This window comes from Bubalus bubalis, chromosome 3 (genome assembly GCF_019923935.1).
Source record: "Bubalus bubalis isolate 160015118507 breed Murrah chromosome 3, NDDB_SH_1, whole genome shotgun sequence".
NCBI classification, from domain to species: Eukaryota; Metazoa; Chordata; class Mammalia; order Artiodactyla; family Bovidae; genus Bubalus; species Bubalus bubalis.
The window spans coordinates 160,630,380-160,655,979 of NC_059159.1; the positions used below are offsets into that span (position 1 = coordinate 160,630,380).

General features: G+C 45.8%; 1 protein-coding gene across 12 annotated transcripts in view; it reads right to left on the reverse strand.

Annotated features, from left to right (window-relative positions):
* EPB41L4B (erythrocyte membrane protein band 4.1 like 4B) overlaps positions 1-25,600 on the reverse strand; it is a 141,889-nt gene that overhangs the window by 92,671 nt on the left and 23,618 nt on the right. For 11 of the 12 annotated variants that reach the window (XM_044940401.2, XM_025282195.3, XM_025282196.3 and 8 more), the window contains exon 2: positions 12,429-12,533. In XM_044940401.2, the coding sequence (XP_044796336.2) occupies positions 12,429-12,533 (105 nt within the window). Of the gene's footprint in view, positions 1-2,879; positions 2,960-12,428; positions 12,534-25,600 lie in introns of those variants that run through there. The other variant, XM_044940405.1, reaches the window with a different exon arrangement.

Consider the following 25,600-nt stretch of genomic DNA (forward strand, 5'->3'; position numbering starts at 1 on the left):
TAAGAAGGTGTGATATGTATACACAATAGACTATTACTCGTCATAAAAAGGAATGAAATATTGCCATTTGCAGCAACATGGATGGGCCTACAGATGATCATAATAAGTCAGAGAAAAGACAAATATCATATGCTATTACTTACACGTGACATCTAAAAAATAACAAATGAATCTATATATAAAAAAATGGAAACAGACTCACAAAAAAAAAAAAGGAAAAAAAAACTTATGGTTACCAAAAGGGAAAGGGGAGAGGGATAAATCAGGAGTTTGGGATTAAACTACAGATACAAACTACTGCACATAAACTAGATAAGCAACAAGGATTTACTGTTTAGCACAGGGAAATATATTCAATATCTCATAACAACCTATAATGGAAAATAACCTGATGAAGATTTATATATAACTGAATCACTTTGCTGTATACATGAAACTAACACAATATTATAAATTAACTATACTTCAGTTAAAAAAAAAGAAAACATATCTGTGCTTATGGACATCAAGTTCATTTTTCCTGGGAAGAGTTAGCTTTCCAAAGAGGTGCTGAAAATAACCTAAAACCCTTTACCTAATTGATCTATAAAGTCCCTTCAAGTCAGTGGCGCCATCATCAGCCTTTTTCTCCTGAGTTTTCTCATGATAGAACTAAGTCTCCACTAATCTAGTAACGACCATAAGCCACGCTGCCAAAAGTCCCTGTTCATACACGGGTTTTTTGACTCGGTCCCCCTAAATTCTAAAATTAACAACCAAAATTCATGACCCTTTAAATGACTCACACTGAAGATGGAAAGACAGGAAGGAATTTGCCTGAGATAATTCTGCTCTGGTCCATGAAGGTGTTTGAACTTCCTCTAGCTTTCACCAGAAACACCAGTCTTATCCACCCGAGGAAATTACAAAACCACTTCCCTCATATAAAAGTTCCTCTCTAACATCCAACTTGTTGGCGCTACAGTCTTGAGGAGCCTTGGGAGCTTGACTTCCATGGAAAACATTTAAGAACATGACACTGTGAGCCCCTCCAGGCGAACATGCGCCTCAGAGGGCAAGGACCACGCGCTTAATCATCTCTGAGTTTCCTGTGCCACACACAGAGCTGGCCACCCAGCAGGCCTTATTGGATTCTTGAGAAATAAATAAATGTTCAACATAATTTTTTTAAATGGGGCAGAAAGGGACTTTCCTCTATGGAAACTCCGCGCATGTGGAACACTGCTGTAAGGACAGCAGTTGGAACAATACAGCACAGAGCGGGTTTCTCAATAGCTGTTCAGAATCAGAGGTCACTCTGCTGACCGTCAATATACTTTCAGAAGCAATCTAAACCCTGGACATTCTAATAATGAAAACGGGAGGGACTGAGTGAGTACAGTGTACTCTACCCCTCACCAAAGAGCCCGTTACGAGACTCTGTGGGAGGAGAGGGATAAGGCAACACAAAAGCAAATAAGAGATGAATTATAACACAATAAGCTGTGAGCAGTGCAATGGGAGACATCGGCTTTGTCATCCCTGCTCCCCAGCGAGGCAACTGAGTGATAAAAGCCCCAGATCCCCACAGCTGGATGCCTATCTCAAAGGCTTGTGCACAGGATGCTTCATCTCATTGTTAATAGCTCTGAATGAGAAAGGACCTAAATGCCCATCAACAAAGACGGATTAAAAAATGACTCCTCAAGGTAGTGAAATACTATTCAGCCTTTAAAACTGATTTAGGCCTATATTTATTGATGTGGCAAGAGATCCACAGCACAATGTGAGATGGAAAAAAAAAAAAAAGCAGGTAGGATCCCTTTATAGAAAATTATTATTTCCTAGCAACACATGTCCATAAGAATTTATAAGAGGTTATTTCTGAATGTGGGACTGTGAATGATGTCTACTTATTTTCTTTTTCACGTTTCTGCATTGTTTCTTCCTTTTAAAGAGAATATTATTTTCACAGTGGAGGGTATGGTGGGGTGGGCCTGCCAGGTTGTCAAATTTTATTACTCATTCACCACTTGCCTATCGGGTGGTTTTTGATGATCAGTTTGTCTCATTAGAGTGAAGTCTCATTGCTGCCCCTTAGCCAAGCTGAAGTCCTGGACCCTTAGCCCCTGGGAAAAGGACATACAAGGACTTATAAAGCAACATATTTACTTTCCTGCCAAAGTAAGTATCATGCTAATGGGTTGACTAAACCTGTTCTTTGCCTCACTTTCAAATGAATTTATCCATACCAGGCAAGGAACGTTTTCCCCACAACCAACCTCTAATCTTATTAGCCCTGGAGGCTCAGAGCTTAAAGGAGCTTGTCCCATTTCTTTCCTTTCTCAAGTCTCCTTATCATATTTGGAACAGAATAAATTTCAGCCCACTGCTCCTCTCCCTCTACTGTCAAACTCTAATCTTAATCCAGGCCCCGCCTGTATCATTTCCGGAGCTGTGGTTTTAAACCCTGGCTGCACATTTCAGTCACAGATACCCAGGTTCCACCCAAGATTATTATACAGAATCCTAGATCATTAGTGTTTTCCAAAGGCTGCCAGTGTGCTCATTAAATATTTAATGCTGAAGTTTCCCTGCATCCTCTCCTACCCAAGAATATGTCCTAATAATGACCCTGGGAATCCTGAAACATCCACGACCCCTTCTGAAGACTGCTGTCTGAGGTTTGTAAAATCTTCAGCAATTTCAGGGTTTACGAGCCAGATGGCTACGGCCCGGTGTTAACTGACAGGCACATCATGGCTGGATGCTCCCCCTGGACAGCAAATGCCCTTCCCTCTGACCACACTGCTAAAGAAGTTCCCCTCATCCTCATGCACTGGCCCCCATCCTTCCCAGCAAGTCACCAGCCATGGAGCCTTGCCTGGAGCAGGACCTACCAGGATGGAGGTCTAGGGCTCACAAAGCTGGGGAAAAAATCAGCAACAGCTCCATTTAAAAAGCTCCTTGACCCTGGGTGTTCTGATCAGGTTTGCTCATCTGCATCAGAGGCAGTAAGAAAGCCAGTCACAATCCTAAAACGAGATGATAAAACCTTTCTTGTGTCCTACCAGTTCAAACTGACCCAACTTCCTTCTTAGCTGCAGGAGCTGACTAGACCCTGATCACTCGTATTTAATCCCACAAGACCACCCTGGGACTTAAAGACCCCGGATACTCAGGCCCAGTGTGGCATTTAGCAAATCATATCCTGTACTTGGCTTGAAGCCCAATTTAACAGCAGCAGGACCTATCTCAGATATTCACCTGCATCTGGCTAAATACAGCCAGGCTGCCTGTTAGCAGGGACCAAGACAAATGGCTCCAGCCCTCTTAATCAGACTGGTAAACCAGTCACCGGAAAGAGACAGGTGCGTTTCTGAGTTCAAAGGGCAAGATATTTAACTCAGACACTCTAATGGGTATTAGGTAGTTTCTGATCTGAATTTCTTATCCAAGTCCATCTGGCAAAACCCTTTCCATAAATTGAGATGTGAGATGATCTGGCAAAGCCCATCTGTTCTGACTGTACATCAGTTCTAGAATTATGACATATATGAGACTGGCTGTAGAATTTAATTGTCTAAAACCTACACACAAGCACTTGAATCACAGGAGAGGCTCGGGGCTTGACAAGGGTCTAAAAACTCTGCCGGAACAACCTCTGGGCCATCACATTTGAGTGATGGAACTCATAACTGGCTTTCTAGTACCTCTAGATTTTCTTGGCTCGTAAAAAGTGTCTAGTTTGCATTTAAATTAGAGCTGGAAGGAATATGAGATAATCATATCCAAAGGATATAAAGAGAAAGAAGAGAACGAACACTTTTGGAGCTTATTGTGTGTGATATTGTGATTCATAAGAAGAATTGTATATTTGGTCTTCGTTGGTTTCTGGCACAGAGCCCCTAAAAGCCTTGTAATTTCCTAAGTGGTAACAGCAATAAAAGTGTCTTAATATTCATAACAAACCCCTTCCAATGACACCTGAGTTTATGTGTTATGAATTATGAGGTTCTTTGGGAAAGCACCTAGGGATGGGGCTGGTTGCTAGGGGAACCAAACACATGAGAGCAGGAACTTTCAGTCCCATCCCCCGATCTCCAGGAAGGGGAGAGGGGCTGGAGGTTGAATCAATTACCAATGGGCAATGATTTAATCAATAGTGTCTGTGTAATGAAGCCTCTGTAAAAACTCAAAGAGACAAGGTTCAGAGGCCTTCAGGGTTGGTGAACATATGGAGATTTGGGAAGAGTGATGTGTTCAGAGGGTCACAGATGCTCCACACCTTCCCACCCCCAATAGCTTGCTCTGTGCATCTGTTTCATCTGGCTATTCCTGAGCTACATCCTTTTATGATCAACTGGTAACCTAGTAAGGTAAATGCTCTTCTGAGTTCTGCATTGGCTCTGGCAAAATTGATCATACCCAAGGAGAGGGTCTGGGAACCTCCCACTCACCTACAGCCAGTAGGTTAGAAGCACAGGTGACAACCTGGACTTGGGATTAGTATCTGAAGTGTGTGTTTGGGGGTCGGAGGGGGCAGGGAGGTGGGGAGTCTTGAATGACTGAGTCCTTAACCTGTAGGATATCTGACACTATCTACCTGAAGCATTCATATATTGGTGGTGTTGGGAAAAACACGCATTATATTATGTAACATCCATTGCCTTCTCAGGCCTCAGAGTAGAGAGAGGTGGCTGTGGCGAGGGCAAGGGGTGCCCTGCATCACGGCACTAGTGAGGCAGGATTCTAACTCAGCGAGTGTCAGCATGATGCTCTGGGCCTCCACACACACCCAGGTCTGACACTCCTTTTCTGCCTACAGGAGGGCTCTCGCCTCATCCTCAGTCTCATCCAGAAGGAAGTCCTGTCAGCCTGCTGTGCACACCAGCCACTCCAGGCTTCCTTGGGGGTTCGTTTAGCTCAACTGCAGAGCGTCCTTCCCTTCCCTTCCCAGGTGGCTCAGTGGTGAAGAATCCACTCGCAATGCAGGTGATGTAGGAGGCGCGAGTTTGACTCCTGATCAGGAGGATCCCCTGGAGAAGGAAATGGCAACCCATTCCAGCATCCTTGCCTGGAAAATCCCATGGACAGAGGAGCTTGGTGGGCTACAGTCCATGGGGTCACAAAGAGTAGGACACAACTTAGTGACTACACAACAACAACACAGAGACTTCCCTTGATCAACTGTGTCCCATTCAGTGCTGATATTTGCATGCGGGCAGGAAAACCCGCGCTCTGCCAACATTCAGAAGCAGGCTGCTGGGAGGCCTGGGGCATTTCTTGAGCTGTTTGACATGTCTTTGAGAAAGAGGCGGAAGACCAGAATTCAAGTCCCAGCCCTGCCATTTGCCTGGGGTGTGGCTGTGCACTCACCCTTTAGCTTCCTTCTCAGTGCACTGAGCCGTCTGCTGACACTGGCTAAAGAATCAACTCCCTGTCTCTGGAAACTAATGAACCATTCATATGCAAGGAAGGGTTTGTCTGCAAACATGGTGACATTCCAGGCACCCATCAGAGTGAAGCCACAACAGTCCCTCTGCGTGTCTTTCCAGCAGCATGTCTCTGTGTCAACCTCCCTGGCAGCCGTGGGCCCCTAACTACCCATCTATCTGATTCCACGATGCAGAGACCGGAGATAAAACCTCTCACAGGTCTTGAGACAAAAGCCAAAACACCTTTTCTGGATTCCTTGCAGACAAACGGATCACCATAAGATGCTCTCTTTTCATGCTGGGATGGGCTTGGGAAAGGACTCAGGATGGCTACCCCTACCCAGTAGAACACTCGCCCCCAAGATGGGATGGAGGCTCCCGGTTGGTGAGGCAGTGGTGACCCCTGCCCCGAACCCCTGCCACTCCTCTGCCTGGCAAAGTCCTCTTGTCCTCTGTGGCTGTGGCCCTCCCCATGTTCACCCTCCCCCTCTGTAGTTTGATCACCTCGTCAGTGACACTCAGGCTCCAGGCTCACAGATGAGAGGACTGAGCCCACAGTATCCAAGGGACCACTTGTCTGTTTCCCCAGCAGACTGTGGCAGGCAGGGACATTGTCCAGCCTACCCATGTGCCACAGAGCTGGCCACTGAGTAAGCTCCAAGCCACAGTACACTGAATGGCTACTGACTAAATGTTTTCTTTGTGTGTGTTGTGGGGGGGTGTCTGGGGGTGGAGGGGTGTGACACTACCATGTGTCATGAAATCAGTATAACCCAGTGGGCTGGCCACTGTGATGACAGACCAAGTTCTGAATCTTGGCTCTATCCCCCACTTTAACCTTTGTGAGGTTCCAAGTAAGCCGTGGCTTCATCACCTGTGAAATGGGTCTGCCTCACAGATCGATGATGAATAATTAAACACGAGTGCTATAAAGCCTTCGGTTTGATGCCAGTCTCAGGTCAGAGTGGGGACTCAGTAAACAGCACCTACCAGACCAGCCAGGGGAAAGCTGGGTGGGTGCAGGCCAGAGCCCGGGCTCTCAGAAGACAGCTTTGATTTGTAAAAATAGAGCCCGTGCCCCTGCTTTGAGCTGTGCCCAGCGAGAGCTACAGATGGATTCCTGGGTGGCTTTCCTGCTTTAATACAGAAAAAGGAAACAGGAGGCCCCAGTCCCAACTGCTAAAAATAGGCGATGCCAATAGACTTTGACCTTGCTTCAGGGCTGGGCAGCACACTATGGAAACCAGGCTTGGCTCTTTGCAGGGAGCTGGGGACGCAGAGAGTTGTGCCAAGAGCCCTGCCACTGCCAGCCCTCTGATATGAATATCAGGGGCTGGGTGGGGATGTCATTCTTGGCAGGAGCCTCTACCGTGGTGCAGTAAGCCACTGGCCAAGTGGACCGTCCCCTTCCTGGCCCCCATCTATTACACCTGCCACCAACTGCTTCATCCTAGACCCTAGGAAAAAAATCAGTGGCTCAGCAAACCTTTCCAAAAGGTCTCATCTAAATTGCTAAGGTCTCTCCTACAAGCAAGGCAGCCTTGAGGTTCCAGCTAAGCTCAGTGCATCACCTCTGGGGGCCTGATGACTTATGAGCCTGCCCACCTGGAAGAAAAGACCCACAGCCATGACGGGTTACAAAGCCCTTTCTCCTCCCTTAAATCACAGAGTCCCTCAGTTTCCCTGTCAAATGGATGTTACTGCATCCACCCCGGTGCTAGGAAAACTGGGGCTCCAGAGTACTGTGTACTGAAAAGAGTGCCTGAACCTGAAATTGTAAAAACCTGGGTTCGTGTATGAGCTGTGCGACTCACTCAGTGACTTGCCAAGGTCTAAGAGCTTTGGTTTCCCCACCCAGAAGACAGGAGAAATTGACCGCTCCTAAGGTCCCTTCTGGGGCTAAAGACTAAAGTTCTAGGTTGTATGCCTTGTTACCACGAGTCGCCAAGTCAAGAGGAGAAGGTCCTAAGTCTCAGGATCTAATTAGAAAGGTTTGCTCACATACACAAATAATGACCTTGAGGCCAAATGAGCGAACTGCCAGGGAGGGTAAAATAAACTCAGGTTTACACAGAGGAGGAGAAACACTTTGGGAGTTCAGGGCATGCCGCATGAAGGGCTGTCATCAGAGCTGGTCTTGAAGGATGGCCAGAAGTTAAACGGGACGAAGTGAAAGTGAAAGTTAAGTCGCTCAGTCGTGTCCGACTCTTTGTGACCCCATGGCTGTAGCCTACGGGCTCCTCCGTCTATGGGATTTTCCAGGCAAGAGTACTGGAGTGGGTTGCCATTTCCTTCTCCAGGAAATCTTCCCCACCCAGTGATCGAACCCGGGTCTCCCGCATTGTACACAGATGCTTTACCGTCTGAGCCACCAGGGAAGTCTCTCAAACGGGATGAGAAAGGGCATTCCAGGAGCTGCACCAGCATAAGCAAAGTGACTAAACAACAACAAAACATCACCAGAGCCTAGCCTGCAATGAGCCCCAGCTGGAAGGCAGACTAATGAGAAGAAGGGGGCTGGGAGCTCCCGCTGCTCCACATGGCTCGGATCCTCAGAGTCAGGCAGATAACGGCCCTGCACCTGCTCTTGCAGGGCAGAGAAGCACGCCATGCTCACAGAGCTGCAGGCTGGAAAGGCTCTAGCACCTTCAGAGTCTGAGGTCCTGCAGGTGTATGGCCTGGGAAGGATGCCTGGATCCCGCTGCGAACATCCCTCCTGCCACACGGGGCCTGGGCACCGGCAGGCGGGAAAGCCTGGCAGTCAAGTGAACAGAAGCTCACAGCGAAGACTTTCATAATGGAGTCACCTCCGTGGTTTCTGGAGAACCCGAGTGGCTGGGGAGTGGTCACCTGGGGTTAAGGACATGCCACCAGGGCAACAAGTACTTGGCTCTCAAGGCAGAAAGATGGGTGTCTTCTCCCTTCTGACTAGAGGAGATGTGAGGGACAGTACCTTGCCTCCCTTTAGTCTCAGAATCACAGGACATTAAAACCAGAAGGGCTCTTGGAAGAACATGTCCAATAAACCCATTTTACAGATGAGAAGACTGAGGCCAAGGGAGAGAAGGTGGCTTATCTAAAGCCCATCAAACCAGGAGCAAGGTTCAGGCCTGAACTGAGTCCTGGGCCATAGACAATCTGAAGCCAAAAATACCATATACAAAAGGACAACAGGAAAAGCAGCTCTGGGAAGAGGAGGACTGATGAGTGTCAGATGCTGGGGACGGCAAGAACTCTAAATTCAGCACTGAGGAAGCAACTGGAAATGGAACTCTGATGCAGGTGTATAAATGCTGGAGAAACAGGCAAAGTCCCTTAAGAGAAAGCAGTTAAAAGAATGGACAGAGAGAGAGACACTGAGGTGCAGGGAAGAAAACTCAAGGCATTCGGGCTAAATGACCTCGGTCTTCTCAGCCAGAGGTGAGGCCACCCGTGAGAACAGTCTCTGTGGGGACTGGACTAGAGGTCTGTGGTGCAGACTCAGAAGGGGAACCCTGGGGCACTTCAGGGTCCAGTGGGGGCTCATGAGGCTCCAGGAACAGCTCGGGGCTTGGATTTCGCTGAACCTGTGATCTGTGCTTGGGCCAGAAGGCACGGCCCGTGGCCTCTCCAGCAATGCCTGGCAGTCCTGGAGAAGCAGCAGAGGAAGCAGATGGGCCTGCATGTGTGTTGAAGGGGGGTCAGGGGACAGTCACAGGGGCAGGAGAATCAAAGGGCAAATGGGGACACAAAGGACATGCCTGAGGCTTGACTGGGCGGGGAAGAAGACCAGGGCAGGAGGGGGTTGTTGAGGGCCAAGGCCACGTGCAGAGGAACTGGAAGGAGGCTAAGAAACAACAGAATTCTGGATCTTATCCTGGTTACAGGATAAGAAACAACAGAATCCTGGATCTTGGAGTAAATGGACAGTGAGAGGACCCAAGGTGCATCTGGGTGAGGTTTGCTCAAATGAAACTTCAGTGAGAGGAAACCAGGTCTGGAATATTTAGAGGCGTCAACAACTTGAGTTCTGAGTTTGCCCCGGGAGGAGGAAAATGGGCACTTGAGGCCTTGAAGGATGGGAAGAGGGTGCTGAGGTCAGAGGGTGCAGCACTGGGTGGTCCAACCTCAAAGGAAGCAGAAGTACACAGTGTAGGGACAAAGGATGGTGGGTTGCCCTTCCCTGAGCCATGGAGGCCAAAGGGAGAGCCTCCAGCTCACAGGAAGGAATCAGGAACATGATCTCAAGGAGGCAGCAGGATGCTCGTGGCAACAGTCAAGGGGGTAAGGGAGTGGGCTTCAGACAGACAGGAGGTCCTGAAGGTACGGCGGAAGTTGGTGGTGTAGAGGGGGCATCTAGTGGGTGCAGAGGGACACATCTGCCCAGCAGGCACTGTAACCCAGGCGTACTTAAGCCCTGGCTCCACTGCATCACCGCAGACTGAGCACCACACCATCCATCTCCAGCAGACCCAATTTCCAGGCCTCGACTTTGAGTACCTCCTTACAACCATCATGCATAAGCCCAGGAAGTATTTAAAAACTATCTTTCAGGTAGAAAGGCTTAGTTACACAGGAGGAGCTCCAGGTCTCAGTTCAAATATCTCCTACCAGAGAATTCACCCTTTCATACCCTGTCTGAAATAGCACTGCCCCTTACTCTGTCTCCTCACTCTGCTTTATTTTTCTTAACCCTTATTACCACCTGTCATATTACGCGGGTATTACATACATACACTGCATTATCCACTGCTTAGAACATGGCCTAGTGCACAACAAGCACTCAATAAATATTTTTAGATTGCTGAATAAATTCTCTTTGAAACCCAAAGTTAGATTCTGCTGGGAATGGAAACTCTGAAGTCTTTCTTGCTTTTAAAAGAATAAAGCTGACAGTATGACATTCCTTGATTTCAAACTATACTACAAAGCTACAGTAATCAAAACAGTCTAGTACAGACACATAGCTCAAAGGAACAGAGAGCCCAGAAATGCACTCACATTTATATGATCAATTAATCAACAACAAAGGAGGCGAGAATCTAAAATGCAGCAAAGACAGCCTCTTCAATAAATGGTGCTGGGAGATCTGTACAGCTACAGGTAGAAGAATCAAACAACTTCTATCTCATACTACACACAAAAATCAATTCAAAATGGATTAAAGATTTAAACATAAGACCTGAAATCATAAAACTTGCAGAAGAAAACATAGGTAGTATGCTCTTTGACAGTAATCTTAGTAGTAGTTTTTAATATGTCTCCTTAGGCAAGGAAAACAAAAGCAAAAATAAATAAATGCAATTATACCAAACTAAAAAGCTTTTACACCATGAAGATAACTATCAGCAAAATAAAAACACCACCTACTGAATGGGAGAAGATCTTTGCAAGGGACATATCTGATAAGGGATTAATATCCAAAATACACGAAGATCTCCTACAAGTCAACATCAAAAATATCCACACGATCCTATTTAGAAATGGGTAGAAGATCTGAACAGACATTTTTCCAAAGAAGACACACAGATCTCCAACAGACAACATGAAAAAATGATCAACATCACTATCAGGAAAATGCAAATCTAAACTACAGTGAGGTACCCATCACCTCATACCTGTCAGAATGTCTATTATCAAAAACACAACAAAAAACAAGTATCGGCAAGGATACGGAGAATAGGGAACCCTTGTACACTGTTTATTGGTGGGAATGTAAACGGATGCAGCCACTATGGAAAAGAGTACAGACAGTCCTCAAAAATTAAAAACAGAACTACTGTATGATCTAGCACTTCCACTCCTGGATATTTATCCAGAGAAAACAAAAACACTGATGAGAACAGATATATGTACTCTTACGCTCACTGCACTGTTATAATAGCTAAGATATGGAAGGAACCCAACTGCCCATCAATAGATGAATGGATCAAGAAGATGCAGTATCTATACATACACATCAGAATACTACTCAGCCATTGAAAATAATGACATCTTGCCATTTGTGACAACATGGATGGATCTAAAGGGTATTGTGCTAAGTGAAATAAATCAGACAGTGAAAGACAAATATGGTATGATTTATCACTTATGTGTGGAGTCTAAGAAACAAATGAACAAACATTACAAAATAGAAACAGAATTATAGATACAGAGGACAAACAGGTGGTTGCCAGGAGGGAAGGAGGAAGAAAAAAAATAGGTGAAGGTGATTAAGAAGTACAAACATCCAGTAGTTGAAAAATAAATGAGTCACAGGTCTGAAATGTACAGCAAGGAGAATACAGCCAGCAACTATATACTATTTTTGTATGGCAACAGGTTGGAAATAGGCTTATTGTGGTGATCATTTACAGATGTACAGAAATATCGAATTATCATCTTGTGTAACAGGAACTAACATAGTATTGCTGGTCAGTTATAAAATAGATGAAGAAATAAAAATAAACAAAAGAGTGGTTCTGAGCTGTGTTGAGTCCACTTACTCAGGCACCTCCACTGTGGACAGTTCTGTCTCAGGCAAAGCGAAGGAAGTCTTTGCTGACCAAACACAACCTCCTGGAGCCTGCAAGATGGCTCTCGAGCAATGCCAAGACCTGCTCAGACCACCCGGCCCCGAAGCCCACTAAGCCTGGCTGCGGTTCAGCTGTGCCCACAGCACCTGCTCTCTACACCTGGCAAGAGTCCATGAGAAGAGGGTGGCACAGCCTCTTCTGCTAGTTAAAAATACAGCATCCCCAGAAGAATTCTTATAATGAGATTTCTTTCTACCTACTCTAGAGATGTGCCTACACTGCATCCTCATGCTTGGAAACGTCTCCCTAGCACGTCCCCACATGCAGCAAGATACTGGACACCTCCTGGGTGGGGCGTCATGGATGCATCACCTCACATGGGCGCCAGCACCTCCATCCCAATGCTCTTTACCGCAACAGTAATGCAGTTTTACTCCTGTCTTTCTCTACCAATTTTTAGTAACCGTGGACCTGTGATTAGCCAGTCCATTGTGTAAGGAATGAAAGGAATACTTACCGGAACCTGGGCAGAGTCGAGGAACTGGAGGCCAAAGTAATCTGTTTCCACCAGGTCTAAGTGGTACACAATCTGATCAAACAAATCCTGGCCTTTGGCATGTTTCTGGAAGATAATGGGTAGATGAAATTTTAGGAGATGACAGTTGATAAGAAACAAGATTTAAAAAAAAAAAAAACCCAAACAACCAAATCACTTTCCTCTCTCTACCATACAAATATGTGTCAAAGTACACAAATTTATTTAAATGCAATTATTTTTTTATTATAATACAAACTCATGATTAAATCTAAAGCATATATGATGACAAGAAAACCCCACCAAACTACTACTTTATAGGATGATTAGGGAACCAACACCTTATTATGATAAATGGTTAATAAATAGAAAAAAAAAAAAAGTCAAGCATTGATCCTGCCTTTAGCTGCAGCACTAGGAACCTAAAGAGTTGCTGTTGTTTCGTTGCTAAGACATACCCCACTCTTTTGCGACCCCATGGAGTGCAGCCTGCCAGGCTCCCCTGTCCATGGGATTTCCCAGCCAAGAATATTGGAATGGGTTGCCATTTACTTCTCCAGGGTTTTGCCCAACCCAGGAATCAAACCCTCATCTCCTGCACTGCAGGCAGATTGCTTACCACTGAGCCACCAGGAAAGACCAACCAAAGAGTAGATGACAGCATATGCAAAAATTAACTAAAAATGAATCAAAGACCTAAATGTAAGAGTTAAAACTATAAAACTCAGAATAAAACATACACACAAATCTTCACGACCTTTGATTAGGCAAAAGTTTTTTAGCTAAGACACCAAAGGCACAAGCAACAAAGGAAAAAACAAACTGGACATCATCAAAATGTAAAACTTTTATGCTTTGAAGAACACAAAGACATCAAGAAAGTACCAAGACAATCCAGAATGGGAGAAAAGTTTACAAATCATACTTCTGATAAGGGACTTTTCTAGAACATATAAAGAATTATTACAACTCAATAATAAAAGGACAAATACTCAATTTAAACACAGGTCAAGGATATATAGAGATGAGGGCTTGCCAGGTGGCACAGTGGTAAAGAAGCCGCCTGCAGTGCAGGAGATGGGGGTTCGACCCCTGGGTGGGGAAGATCCCCTGGAGAAGGAAATGGTGACCCACTCCAGTATTCTTGCCTGGGGAATCCCATGGACAGAGGAGCCTGGAGGGCTACAAGGGGGTCTCAAAGAATCAGACCTGACTGAGTGACAGAGCACACACACACATATATAGAGATAGAGAGATGGTTCACCTAAGAGAGATGAATAGCCAACAGGCATATCAAAAGATGCTCAACATCACTGGTCATCAGGGAAGTGCAAATCACAACCACAATTAGACACCTCACACCCACTCGGAGGGCTATAACAAAAAAAGACAGATAACCAATGTTGGAGAAATTGGAACCCTCTTATATTGCTGATGGGAATGTCAAATCTTGTAGCTAATTTAGAAAAGAAGCCTGGCAACTTCTTGAACAGTTAAACACAGAGTTACCATTTGACCCAGCAATTCCACTTCTAGGTAAATATCCAAGGAAAAATGAAAACATTATGCTCACACAGACACTGGTACAAAAATGTTTACAGCAGTATTATCCATTATAGCCCCAAAGTGGAAGCAACCCGAATGTCTATCAATCGATGAATGAATAAACAAAATGTAGCATATCCATATAATGAAATACTATTTGGCCATAAAAAGGAATAAAGTTCTGATACATGCTACAACATTGATGGACTCTGAAAACATTATACTAAGTGAAAGAACCTGGTTATAAGTTACAAGTGACCACATATTATTTGAGATGTCCAGAATATTAAGTCTAGAGACAGAAATTAGATTGATAACTAGTAACTGCTTAGGACTGCCAGGTGTATGGGGTGACAGCAAAGATGAACAGGGTTTGAGGGGAGGCGGTTAATGAAGTGTTCTAAAATTGACCATGGCCATAGATGTGCAACTCTATGAATATACTGCTGCTGCTGCTGCTGCTGCTAAGTCGCGTCAGTCGTGTCCAACTCTGTGCGACCCCAGAGACAGCAGCCCACCAGGCTCCCCCGTCCCTGGGATTCTCCAGGCAAGAACACTGGAGTGGGTTGCCATTTCCTTCTCCAATGCATGAAAGTGAAAAGTGAAAGTGAAGTCGCTCAGTCATGTCCAACCCTTAGTGACCCCATGGACTGCAGCCTACCAGGCTCCTTCATCCATGGGATTTTCCAGGCAAGAGTACTGGAGTGTGTTGCTATTGTCTTCTCCGATGAATATACTAAAACCCACTAAATTTTTATGTTTCAGATAGGTGAATGTATGGTATGTGAATCTCTATAAATAAACTACTAAAAATAGCAGAGAGGCAGAATTTTTCTTTAGAGTAGTATTCCAGCAAATAAATGAAGAAAGAATAACAAAACTGTGATATCACAGTTTTGTAGCTTCTAATGAATGACAGGCTCTAAGTATTGGATGCCAGTGGCTACTAACATTGCAATAGGAGACAGATAACCAGGTGAAAAACATCCAACCACCCAAGGTATAATCTTGCTCCCCACACCTCTCTTTCCACAGGGAAAAAAGAAATCTACCTTGCAACTGGTTAAACTACTAGATCCAACTGTAGGAAATGCAGAGGAATGTTCTAAACTACAAAGAACCACAACTGGCAAGATCCAGCCTGTGGGAAATTCTAGAAACTCCTCAGGACCCAGTTTCCTCAACAAACAGAATATAGGGAAGAGAAGAGATCAAGAGGACACGTACAAATTGAAAGAGATTTAAAAGACATTTGTAAACAGGCAAGCTTAACTTGCAGTATCCAGGGATGTACACTTGGGTGAGCAATCTTGGAAAGACAGTAAAGAAGCGATTACAATGAAGTCAGGGTAGTGTTGCTCTTGGGGCTGGGCATGGGGCTGGGAGGAGGCAACAACTGTGGACTTCCGGCTGGCTGGCAGGGTTCCAGCTTTTGCTGTGGGTGATGGTACCAGGGTGTCTGTCTATCTTCTAGTAGTTCATTAAAGTGTAGCTTTTTGTTTCCTTTGTACAGCTCTATTTGTGTTATATATATATATAAACAATAACAAAAAGTTAAAAAAAAAATAAGAACTTCATCAATGAATTACAGTCTCCTTCCTTTCCAGAAATACTCCTCTGAAAGCAACAATTCAACACAAGATTCCAGAAGGCTCGACATGCAGTGACATTCTCTGTAAACGAATCTAGTGGAGAAATAAGGTAGGATTGGGGGCGGGCAAAAAGGAGAAACAATCAAAATTCCAATCACAGAACACAGCACTGGGGCCCGCCAGCACATCAGAATATTATTCGGCTGTTACAAAAGAGAATTATGAGGATTAGACAGAACTATGGAAAATCCTTATGACAAACGTTCAATAAACAGAGCACAAGGGAACAGCAAATGTGATTCCAGCTACATCAATCTATGTATATACTGCACATGGACTACTTGATAAAAACAGGAGAGAGGCAAAAACTACAACAGTTGCGTTAGCATGGAAACACGATAGGTGGTTTATTTCCCAAGTTTTCTTTAACACTGATCTTTTGGCAGTTGTCAGGCAACAAATACAATGTAAAAAAAAAAAAAAAATCACAATCCTGGCACTCCTCCTCCTTGCCCATAACAATCCATTCTCTGCAGGTATTTTTTCCAATTACTCTCCTGTGCTACTGGCCCCATGCAACACCTATCAGCACGGTGCCAAGGCTTGATTAGTGGGCTTCCTAGTGGGAGAGAACTAGTCAGAGTAAACCTTTAGCAGCAGGATGTGGCAGAAACAACTGGGCTGCGAGGAAGCAAGAGACCTCTCGTCCCGGATGCACCACCAACTGCAGCCTTAAAGCAATTCATAATCTCCCCAATCCCCATGGCCGCCCTGGACTTCCCCCCATGGCTACTAATCAGACCTGGCCATGGTCCCCTGGATATATAGGGCCACCAAAGCTCAACTGACCCCAAATCCAACCTGCTTCCCTCTCTTTTGGTTCAGGGCTTACCATCCAGGTATGTAATTTTAACACTCTCGGGGTCTGAACTCAAAAAAGCACAGTTCAGCAAACGTAAAATGAGGGGAGTTAGCCGAAGTCTTTGTCTAGGTCATTCCAAATTTTATTTTTCTCATGTCTTTCTAAAATGACTCTAAATTTAGACGCAGCTCAAGGTGGTGGTTGGGAAAATAACCTTTCTAGGGGCAGTGGGTCCCTTCTGCCAATGTAAGATGGGCTCCTCTTACTGGTAGACCCTTACTCAGCTGGACATGGAGGTGGCAGACAGCAGAGTCTGGGGGGTAGGATGTACCATTTTCACTCACCTATAAACACTTTCCCCCACTCACCTCCCAACCAAGTACATTCTTGGGTCTCTTCGGCTGGAAGAGGGAATTCCCAGTGGCCCTTACTGGGCCTAAAAAGAATCTGATGAAATTATAAGGGCTGGAACAAATAAAAAGGTCCTTGGAACAGAGGTGCCAGGGGGCTGAAGACAGGAGGATCGAGACCACAGCGCTTGAATCAACCATCTCTCACTCCTCCCAGCCCGCAGTGTGTCCAGTCTCAAAACTGAGACGGTTCCAGATAATCCATCTGCACCACCAGCCAGGACACCTTACTGAGAGCAGCCCCTAGAAGCCCACAAGCTGTCATCTTGGGCTTATTCGCCCAAACATATCCTTCTTCCGCAACATCTCCAACTCTGTTCTCCCCGCCCCCCTCAAAGGCAGTCAGGGCCCCTCCCCTGGGTTTCCACAGCAGGCTCAGGCCTTTATTACAGGCACACTTAACTCTGCACCACGGCTACTCATGTTCCCATCGTACTCCTGCTTCAGACTCAGCACTCCCAAGGGCAGAGACCTGCTGAGTTCCCCTGGGTACCACCCCTTCTTCTCTCCATCCCCAAAGCACAGGCCTGGCTGGCACCCAGCAGGTACTCCAAAAATGTCTGCTGGATGGATGGATGGATGGATGGGGTATGTGTAGGGTCTAGGGCCATGAAATGGATCTTCTGGAGGGGCCAAGCTAAAGCACAAAAAAACAGACTGGTATTTCCCAAGCAGCAGACCTAAAAATGAGAATACACTCATTAAAATCTTTTCAAATTAAGTTTTCCATGAACAAGCATCTAGGGAACTGTCCTGTACTTCCAAGGCCATTTACCTAAACATGATTTTATGGCTATTACATTAAGTGCTGTCGAGTGAGGACACACGGAGATCAGTTAATGTGACAAGACTAGAAGCTGATCCTGTTGCCTCATCATTAACTAAGTCGCCCTCTCTGTGATGAATTCACTCACTCATTCAACAAATGTTTATCAACTGCTCATCAAATGCCAGTCACCCTTCCAGGCAGTGGGGTACACTGGGGTCACAAAGTCTGGGAGGAGCAGCTACAGGAAACTACAGAAGAACAAATTCTTCTTGGGGAATGAAGTCAGCCTAAAAAGTGTAAGACCCGAGCCCACAGGTCGCAGTACCAAGTGGTACTCTGTGCCTACTCGGTGTAAAATATACTCAGTGTAAAATCTTTCAAAGTTCTAAGCACCATCTTGAAATCCAACTACAAGACACGTATGGAGAGTTGCCCCACACACAGCAGGATCTAGAGAGCTCTACCCTTGAGTTCTTGCATCCACATCACCTAGTTTTTCGGCCTCCCATCTCAACACATCACTTTTCACGAGGACCAGCAACTAGTGGTTTGGAGACGGTATGGCTCTACTATAGCAGCTCCTTCTGATCTGACAGGAGCTAAAAATAACCATGCACATTAAAACCATGTAAAATAAGAGTACTGGGTTGCCAGCTAAAGACAGGGTCAGGCAGGCAGCCAGCAGGGAGAGGTATGGACATTGTGATACCTTCGCTGGCCAGTCAGAGGTTCCGATTTAGTCTCTCTGCTGGTTCCCAGCCAAGGTCCCAATAAGGAAGACTGCTGGACAGCTGATGTCTTAACTGTCCTGCAGATAAATGAACCAGCCTGACCCTCTCAGATAAGATGCAACGGGCAATGTCTCACTGCAGCCTGACCCACGTGCAATGTAATAAGTCAACAGTGGTCCTGGAAGAACAACGAAGATAGAAGGCCAGCCATCCAAATCTCATTAGTCTCCAGAGCATTCAATGCTGTGCATCCCAGGTAGGTTTGCAAGGAGGAATAAGCCGTGTGTGAGAGTGCCAGTCAAGCGTGCACATCCGAGGTGGGGGAAAGCATGCCATCTGGGCAGAGAAAGGATTTCAGGAGCCTTGAAGGCACACGAGGCTCTCTCCCTTCCATCCACTGGCTCCACATCCATCAGAGGCCAAGTCCCTCTGCACCCATCTTTGGAAGGCTCTCTCCTTCCTCTCCATTACGGCTCAGGCCACATCACCTCATCTGTGGGCCACAGCAAGAGCCCCCCGAGTAGTCCCAGATTATCATCCCACTTATCAGTTGTTGACCTTAAGTTTTATAACATATGGAAACTTGATAAGCAGAAAGGGACAGAGGGTGGAGGTGGAGGAGAGGGTGGGAGGAGGGGTAGAGTCTTTCTTTAGCTCTGAGTATTAAGGTGCCCATCTGATGGTGGCCTCAAACCGGTTATAAATACACACAGTTGTACCACGGTGGAGCCATGCCCTGGGACTCTTAGAGGCCAAAATGTTGGGTTGGAAAATCAGCTCTATTTCTTTTCTAGCAATATGACTGTGACTTTAGGCAACCCCCCATGCCGAGTCTCAGCTTCTCCGTCTGAAAAACAGGTACTCACTCTCCTCTACTGTGTCCACCCTGCTAAGTCACTGCATTAATAAAAAAGAAAGCAAACAAGCATCCACTGTCAACTGCAGTGTCCTATACACACAAAGGAATTATTATCACTTTCATCCAAACTTTATTTCTCTCACATCTCCACAGGAATAACACAATGTGCTTTTTTGCCAAATGCTGAACAAGTACCGACAAAGCTCTGTCTAGTCAAGGCTATGGTCTTTCCAGTGGTCATGTATGGATGTGAGAGTTGGACTATAAAGAAAGCTGAGCACCGAAGAATTGATACTTTTGAACTGTGGTGTTGGAGAAGACTCTTGAGAGTCCCTTGGACTGCAAGGAGATCCAAGCAGTCCATTCTAAAGGAGATCAGTCCTGAATATGCATTGGAAGGATGAAGCTGAAGCTGAAACTCCAATACTTTGGCCACCTGATACAAAGAACTGACTCATTGGAAAAGACCCTGATGCTGGGAAAGATTTTAGGCAGGAGGAGAAGGGGATGACAGAGGATGAGATGGTTGGATGGCATCACTGACTCGATGGACATGAATTTGAGCAAGCTCCGGGAGTTGGTGATGGACAGGAAGCCTGACATGCTGCAGTCCATGGGATCGCAGAGTCAGAGACGACTGAGTGACTGAACTGAACTGAACAAATACATGATCTAGTAATCCCATTTAAGGGAAAATAGGCTAGCCTGGCTTTGGGATTTTGGGTAAACCCATGTTAGTTCTTAGAGATCAACTCCTTCCTTTCCAAGTTCTTAATTACCCCTTGTTTAAACAGCTCTCAGAACTCTAACTGTTCTCATCAGTGGTCTTCCTGGCCATTGGTTCCCAGAAGGTACCTGCCTCAAGGCATCTTTCAACTGTCTCTAGGAAATGCTAATTTCATGGTTAGTTATTACTTCCTATACTCACCCCCAAACTAGATAACTTGCTACTTTTCTCTGAACCTTAGTAGGAAAGTAGCTCTCTATTACCTGCACGTGCACACAGAGGGGCCAAGGGTCTCTGTTCCTACTGCCATCACTACTAAGTCATCACAAAGAAATATACACTGTTTACACCAGGATGTCGTAAACACAAATATCTGAAATTACTGAGTAAAGTTACCTTGAAATTTCACCCTGAGTGAGAAATAGCAGCTCAGCCCTCAGCAAGATCTGGTGACTCAAAACTGAAATCTATTGGTGCAAAGACAATGCAGAGGATCCCTAATCTGCTGGATTGAAGGCCAGGCTGTCCAGCTTATAAATTCCACCTCCCAGTTGAAGAAGACTTCCATGTTTACCAATGTTCCATGACCCCAGTTTTCAGAGAAAGCCTGAGGCTCACAGAGATCAACATGACCAAGTTCCTATTGCTCACAAGTGGCAGACCAAGAATCAGAACCCAGCCTTCTGGATTCCTAGGACAGAGATCCTTCCATCTCATCCCACTGCTTCTCCAGTCGGCTCATTCACCTGTTTGGCTCCAAACACATGCAACGTGTCCAGCCAGCAAAGAAGAAATATTTCTTAAGCCCAATTCAACACACAGCTACAGAAAGCATGCTTCATGTGTGGTCTTGGCTACAGGTGGGAGACACGGCCACCCGGTCAAACACCAGCAGACCTCCTGGTGGGAGGTGGGGGGCAATTCCCATTCTGTTTGGAGGAAGGGAAGTTGGGGCAGAATGGAAAGTAGTTGATTCACTCAAACACTAACCCAGAAGCCACGACACTTTCTGTGAGGGACACCAAGAGTCTGGGCGGCTCCTAGAAATTCAATTCTGGTAAAACCGAGTACGTGTTACTAATTTCCTGACCTGCCTGGCTAACCATCTCTTAGAAATTGGAGGAAGCAACCAATACCACTGCCCTTAATTTTGGTCAACAAGGAAGTGAGAACAGTCTCAGAAGAAAGTGTTGTTTTGGTGTGCGAGTCAGTGAAAGGAGACAGTGTGAATGGGGTCCTCTTCCAACCAGGGGCGCAGGGCTCTCCACATGGGACACGAGCTCTGGGCGGGTAGGGGGTAGGCTTAACGGTTCCTGCACATAGCACCACCACACTGGCTTCCAGGGATGGAGCGATCAATCTAAAACACTGAGACTTTGTGCTCCCTTATTGCCTATGGATCAGCCTCTGTTCCAGGCTGATAAGCCGTCTTTGGGCCGAGAGTCAAAGCTCTCATTTGTTTCTGCTGTGAGAATTAAATAGCCCCAACAGCCATGATCCTATGAACCTTCTTGCAATCAGTGTGGAATACCTAACACCTTCTGATGGCCTCAGTTTCTGCCTCCCTACAGCTGCTTCCAACCGTGCCTACCACATGTGACTCAGCAGTAGCTGAAGGCAGACCCTCACCTAAGTGCTGAATAAAGTCTGGGCACTAACGCTACTTGATCCTGGCAGCCCTGAAAACTCGTTTCACCCAACACTTCAAATATTACTCCTCCCCCTCTCAGTAAGAAACCCTAAAACAGCACAGGTTGAATATGCTTTAATTTGGGGGTAACTACTATCAGGCCTCTTGAGAGTCCCTTGGACTGCAAGGAGATCCAACCAGTGCATCCTAAAGGAAATTAGTCCTGAATGTTCACTGGAAGGACTGTTGTTGAAGCTGAAACTCCAATACTTTGGCCACTTGATGCGAAGGGCTGACTCATTTGAAAACACCCTCATGCTGGGAAATGCTGAAGGCGAGAGGAGAAGGGGATGACAGAGAATGGTTGGATGGTATCACGGACTCAATGGACATGAGTTTGAGTAAACTCCGGGAGTTGGTGATAGACAGGGAGGCCTGGCGTGCTGCAGTCCATGGGGTCCCAAAGAGTCGGACACGACTAAGCGACTAAACTGAACTATCAAACCCAGGCTTCCCTGCTGGTTCAGTGGTAAAGAACCCACCTGCCAATGCAGGAGACAGGGTTCGATCCCTGGGTCATGAAGATCCCCTGGAGCAATGCATGGCAACCCACTCCAGTGTTCTTGCCTGGAGAATCCCATGGACAGAGGAGCCTGGTGGGCTACAGCCCGTGGAGTCGCAAAGAGTCAGACATGACTTAGCGACTGAGCACACACTATCAAGCACATTTTAATGTGTGATCCTGACTGACAGGGACAAAAATATCAGACAACCTCATTAACACCAAGGTCCACTGGACAAATTACTCTTAGAATTCTGGATTGGGAGACTCTCCTCACCTTTATTATTAAGCAAGGTGAGTCATGAACCAGTCACAATGCTCTTGGCCCAAGTGAATCCACACAAAGCTCTGGAGAATGGGATCAGGGGCAGGAGACTGCCCTGAATGACCTCTTAGGCAGGTGCTTCCCAGCTTAGTGCCCTCCATCTTACATCAAAAGAGAAGCAAGTACATGGGGGACTAGAAAGGTCCCAGGTGGCAAGTACCTAGCATGCTAATTTTTACATTGATCTTTTTAAACTGGTGGCACTTACAAACAGGGCTGGGAAGTCTTTCTCCTTTTCCCCTGCATCTGAAAGAGCCTGGCACTGCTACAACCAAACAGAATATGGTATTCGTGATATTTTGTCATTTCCAAGGTGAGTGACAGTTCTCTAGGGACACTTGCTCTGTGGAAAGAGCCGACCACCACGTGAAAAATCCAGCGACCCTAAGACTGGCACGCTGAAGAGGCTGTGAACAGATGTTCCTGTCAACTGTCCCAGCTAGGTCCAGCCTCCAGCCATCCCTGCCAAGGTGCCAGACATGTGAGCCCAGCCATCGCGAACCACCCTCACCAGCCAATCTTGCAACTAAGTCCTCCTGTATGACCTGGTCCATGACATGAGGAGCAAAAGAACATCTCAGCCTGGCCCCACCTTAGTGGGTTCTTGGCCAACAGAACCCATGAACTATGATAAACAGTGATGCTTTAAACCACTGAGCACTGGGGGAATTTGTTATACAATAAATAATCAGAAAGAAAACCAAGCCAATACACAGATATAACGTGTGCATGGCATGTGTGTGTACATAAAAGATTTAGTATACAAAAAAGTTTTCCATAACCTTAAAAACTGTTTCTTAGGAATCCTTACACTGTGATGTTAACTCAGGCATCATCTGCTTGGAGACAAGGAATTAGAATGATAAATATATTGAGTCTTGAAAAAAAAGGGGGGGTAGGTAAACAAACCTGAAAACTACTCTTTGAAGGTCCTAACTGTTTAGGAAAAAGATATTAAAATCAAGGGCTGGAATGACCGAAGCTGCCTTGCTCTACATTCACCAACACTGTATTAAGGACTCAATAAATTGCACTGTAGGTGGGGGAGCGGACGGCTACGGATTCAAAGAGACTTAAAAGACATTATTTACCAAATGCAATGTGTTGTCTGTAGTTGGCTCCTGATTCAAATATGCCAACCACTGACCACAAAAAGGTTTTAGATGCTGGAGGAAAAGGGAACAAGGACTCGGCATCAGACGACATTGAAGACTCACTGTTCGTTTTGTTGAGTGTGATCACAGATGGTAGACATGTAGAAAGAGAGACACCCATTTAGCTATTAACAGGTTAAATGACACAAAGTTGTCTTGGAGTTGCTTGAAGATACTCCAGAGAAATAACAAAATATGGGTGCTGTATACAAGACAGTTTCATCATACTATTGTCTCCACTTGTATATTTGAAATTTTCCATAATGAAAACTTCACAAACTGCAAAGAAGTTGAGGGTTTGAAGGTGCCTGGCCACAGTGACCAGGGCCCCCACACAGGCTCTACTAGGCATCCAAGTTACCAAATAAGACGCAGAGACGGCTCAGAAATCAATACATTCAAGTTCCTCATTTTACAGATGGGGAAAAACGAGGCCAGACATAGGTCATGTTGCCAGGCAGCCAGTGCAAACCCAAGAATAGAACAGTAGCCTTCTGACCCTGAGACCAATACAATTTTCTTTCTCAGAACTGTCTTGAGACAAATGCATTATGTTACCTGAATAGGAAACAAAAAAAAACAGCCTAGCATTTCTGCTATGGAAAGGTTAGAGATCAAATAGGCAATACCAAAAATTTCAGTGTTAAAAGCTTGTTGGCTATAAAAAGTATCTGGTTTGGGCAAATATTTTTGGCTTTTTAAAATGGTGGATCAGAAAAAAGGGGGTGGGGGAGAAAAAAAGAAGAAAGAAACCACAGGAGAAAGGGAAAGAAAATGAAACAAATTTGTGCCTGGCCAAACAGTAACATGCAATTAAAATGATGGATGCCTTTGTGCCAGAGGTTGTTTGAAACAAGCTGCTGGAAGAAGGGCAGCCCTGAAAATAAATTGCCAAATCACTTTTTGCAGCCAGATTGCAGATTCCCCATCCATGTGATTCTAAAAGCAAATAACTCCACATAAATAAATATGCAATGAATTCCCAGGAAACCCAGCCAAGAAACATGAACAGAAAGAACTAATTTCGGGTGGACGACTGCCCCCACCGATCCTGCAACTTAGGAACGAGACTAAATTTGCAGAGTAAGGCAGGTCGGTGCTACCTTGCATCCTTCAATTCCTGGGACCTGTAACGACCACCCCCCTTCTCTCCTTGGAGCCCTTTACAGCTCTGAAAGTTCTGGGTGTTGCAACCACCCCATGATGCAGTGGCTGACAGCATGGACTCTGGGATCAGCGTGGCAGGGATCTGAGTCCCAGCCCTGGTCCTCAGCTTAGGCTGAGACTGGTGTCCGAACTGTCTTACCTGGTAGGAATGTTTAAGGATGGCAAGAAATGAAATGATGAATTTAACTGGGCGTGGCCCCAGGGTTCACCCACAGGCAGGCCCGTGGAGGCAGACTTCATTCTAGATGGCCTATCAACTCATGAAGAGGAGCTTTACAGAGGCGGAGTGACTGGGGAGTGTTAGAAGATGAACTATGTCCCCCCCAATTCATATGCTGAAGCCTTAACCCTGCAATGCTTCCCAACCTGGCTGTAACTGGAGAAGAGGTAATTAAGTTAAAATGAGTTCATTAGCACGTGCCCTATCCTATCTGACTGGTGTCCTTATAAACAGAGGTCACACACACAGACACCAAGGCTGATACAGAAAAGACCACCTGAAGACAGGAGCAGACGGGGCAGCAAGAGAGCGGCCACCCACAAGGCACAGAGACAGGCCTGACTCTGCCGGCACCTTAAGCTTGGGCTTCCAGCCTCTGCAACTATGGAAAGATAAATTTCTACTGTTCAAGCCACCGAGACCACGGTACTTTGCTTACGGCAGCCCAAGCCGAATAGTACAGGGAGATTCAAGTTAGGACCAGTTTTCAATCTGGCTTGAGCAAGCTCCAGAAGATGGTGAGGGACAGGGAAGCCTGGCGTGCTACAGGCCATGGGGTCACAAAGAGTGGGACACAACTGAGCGACTAGTACTTTAGCAG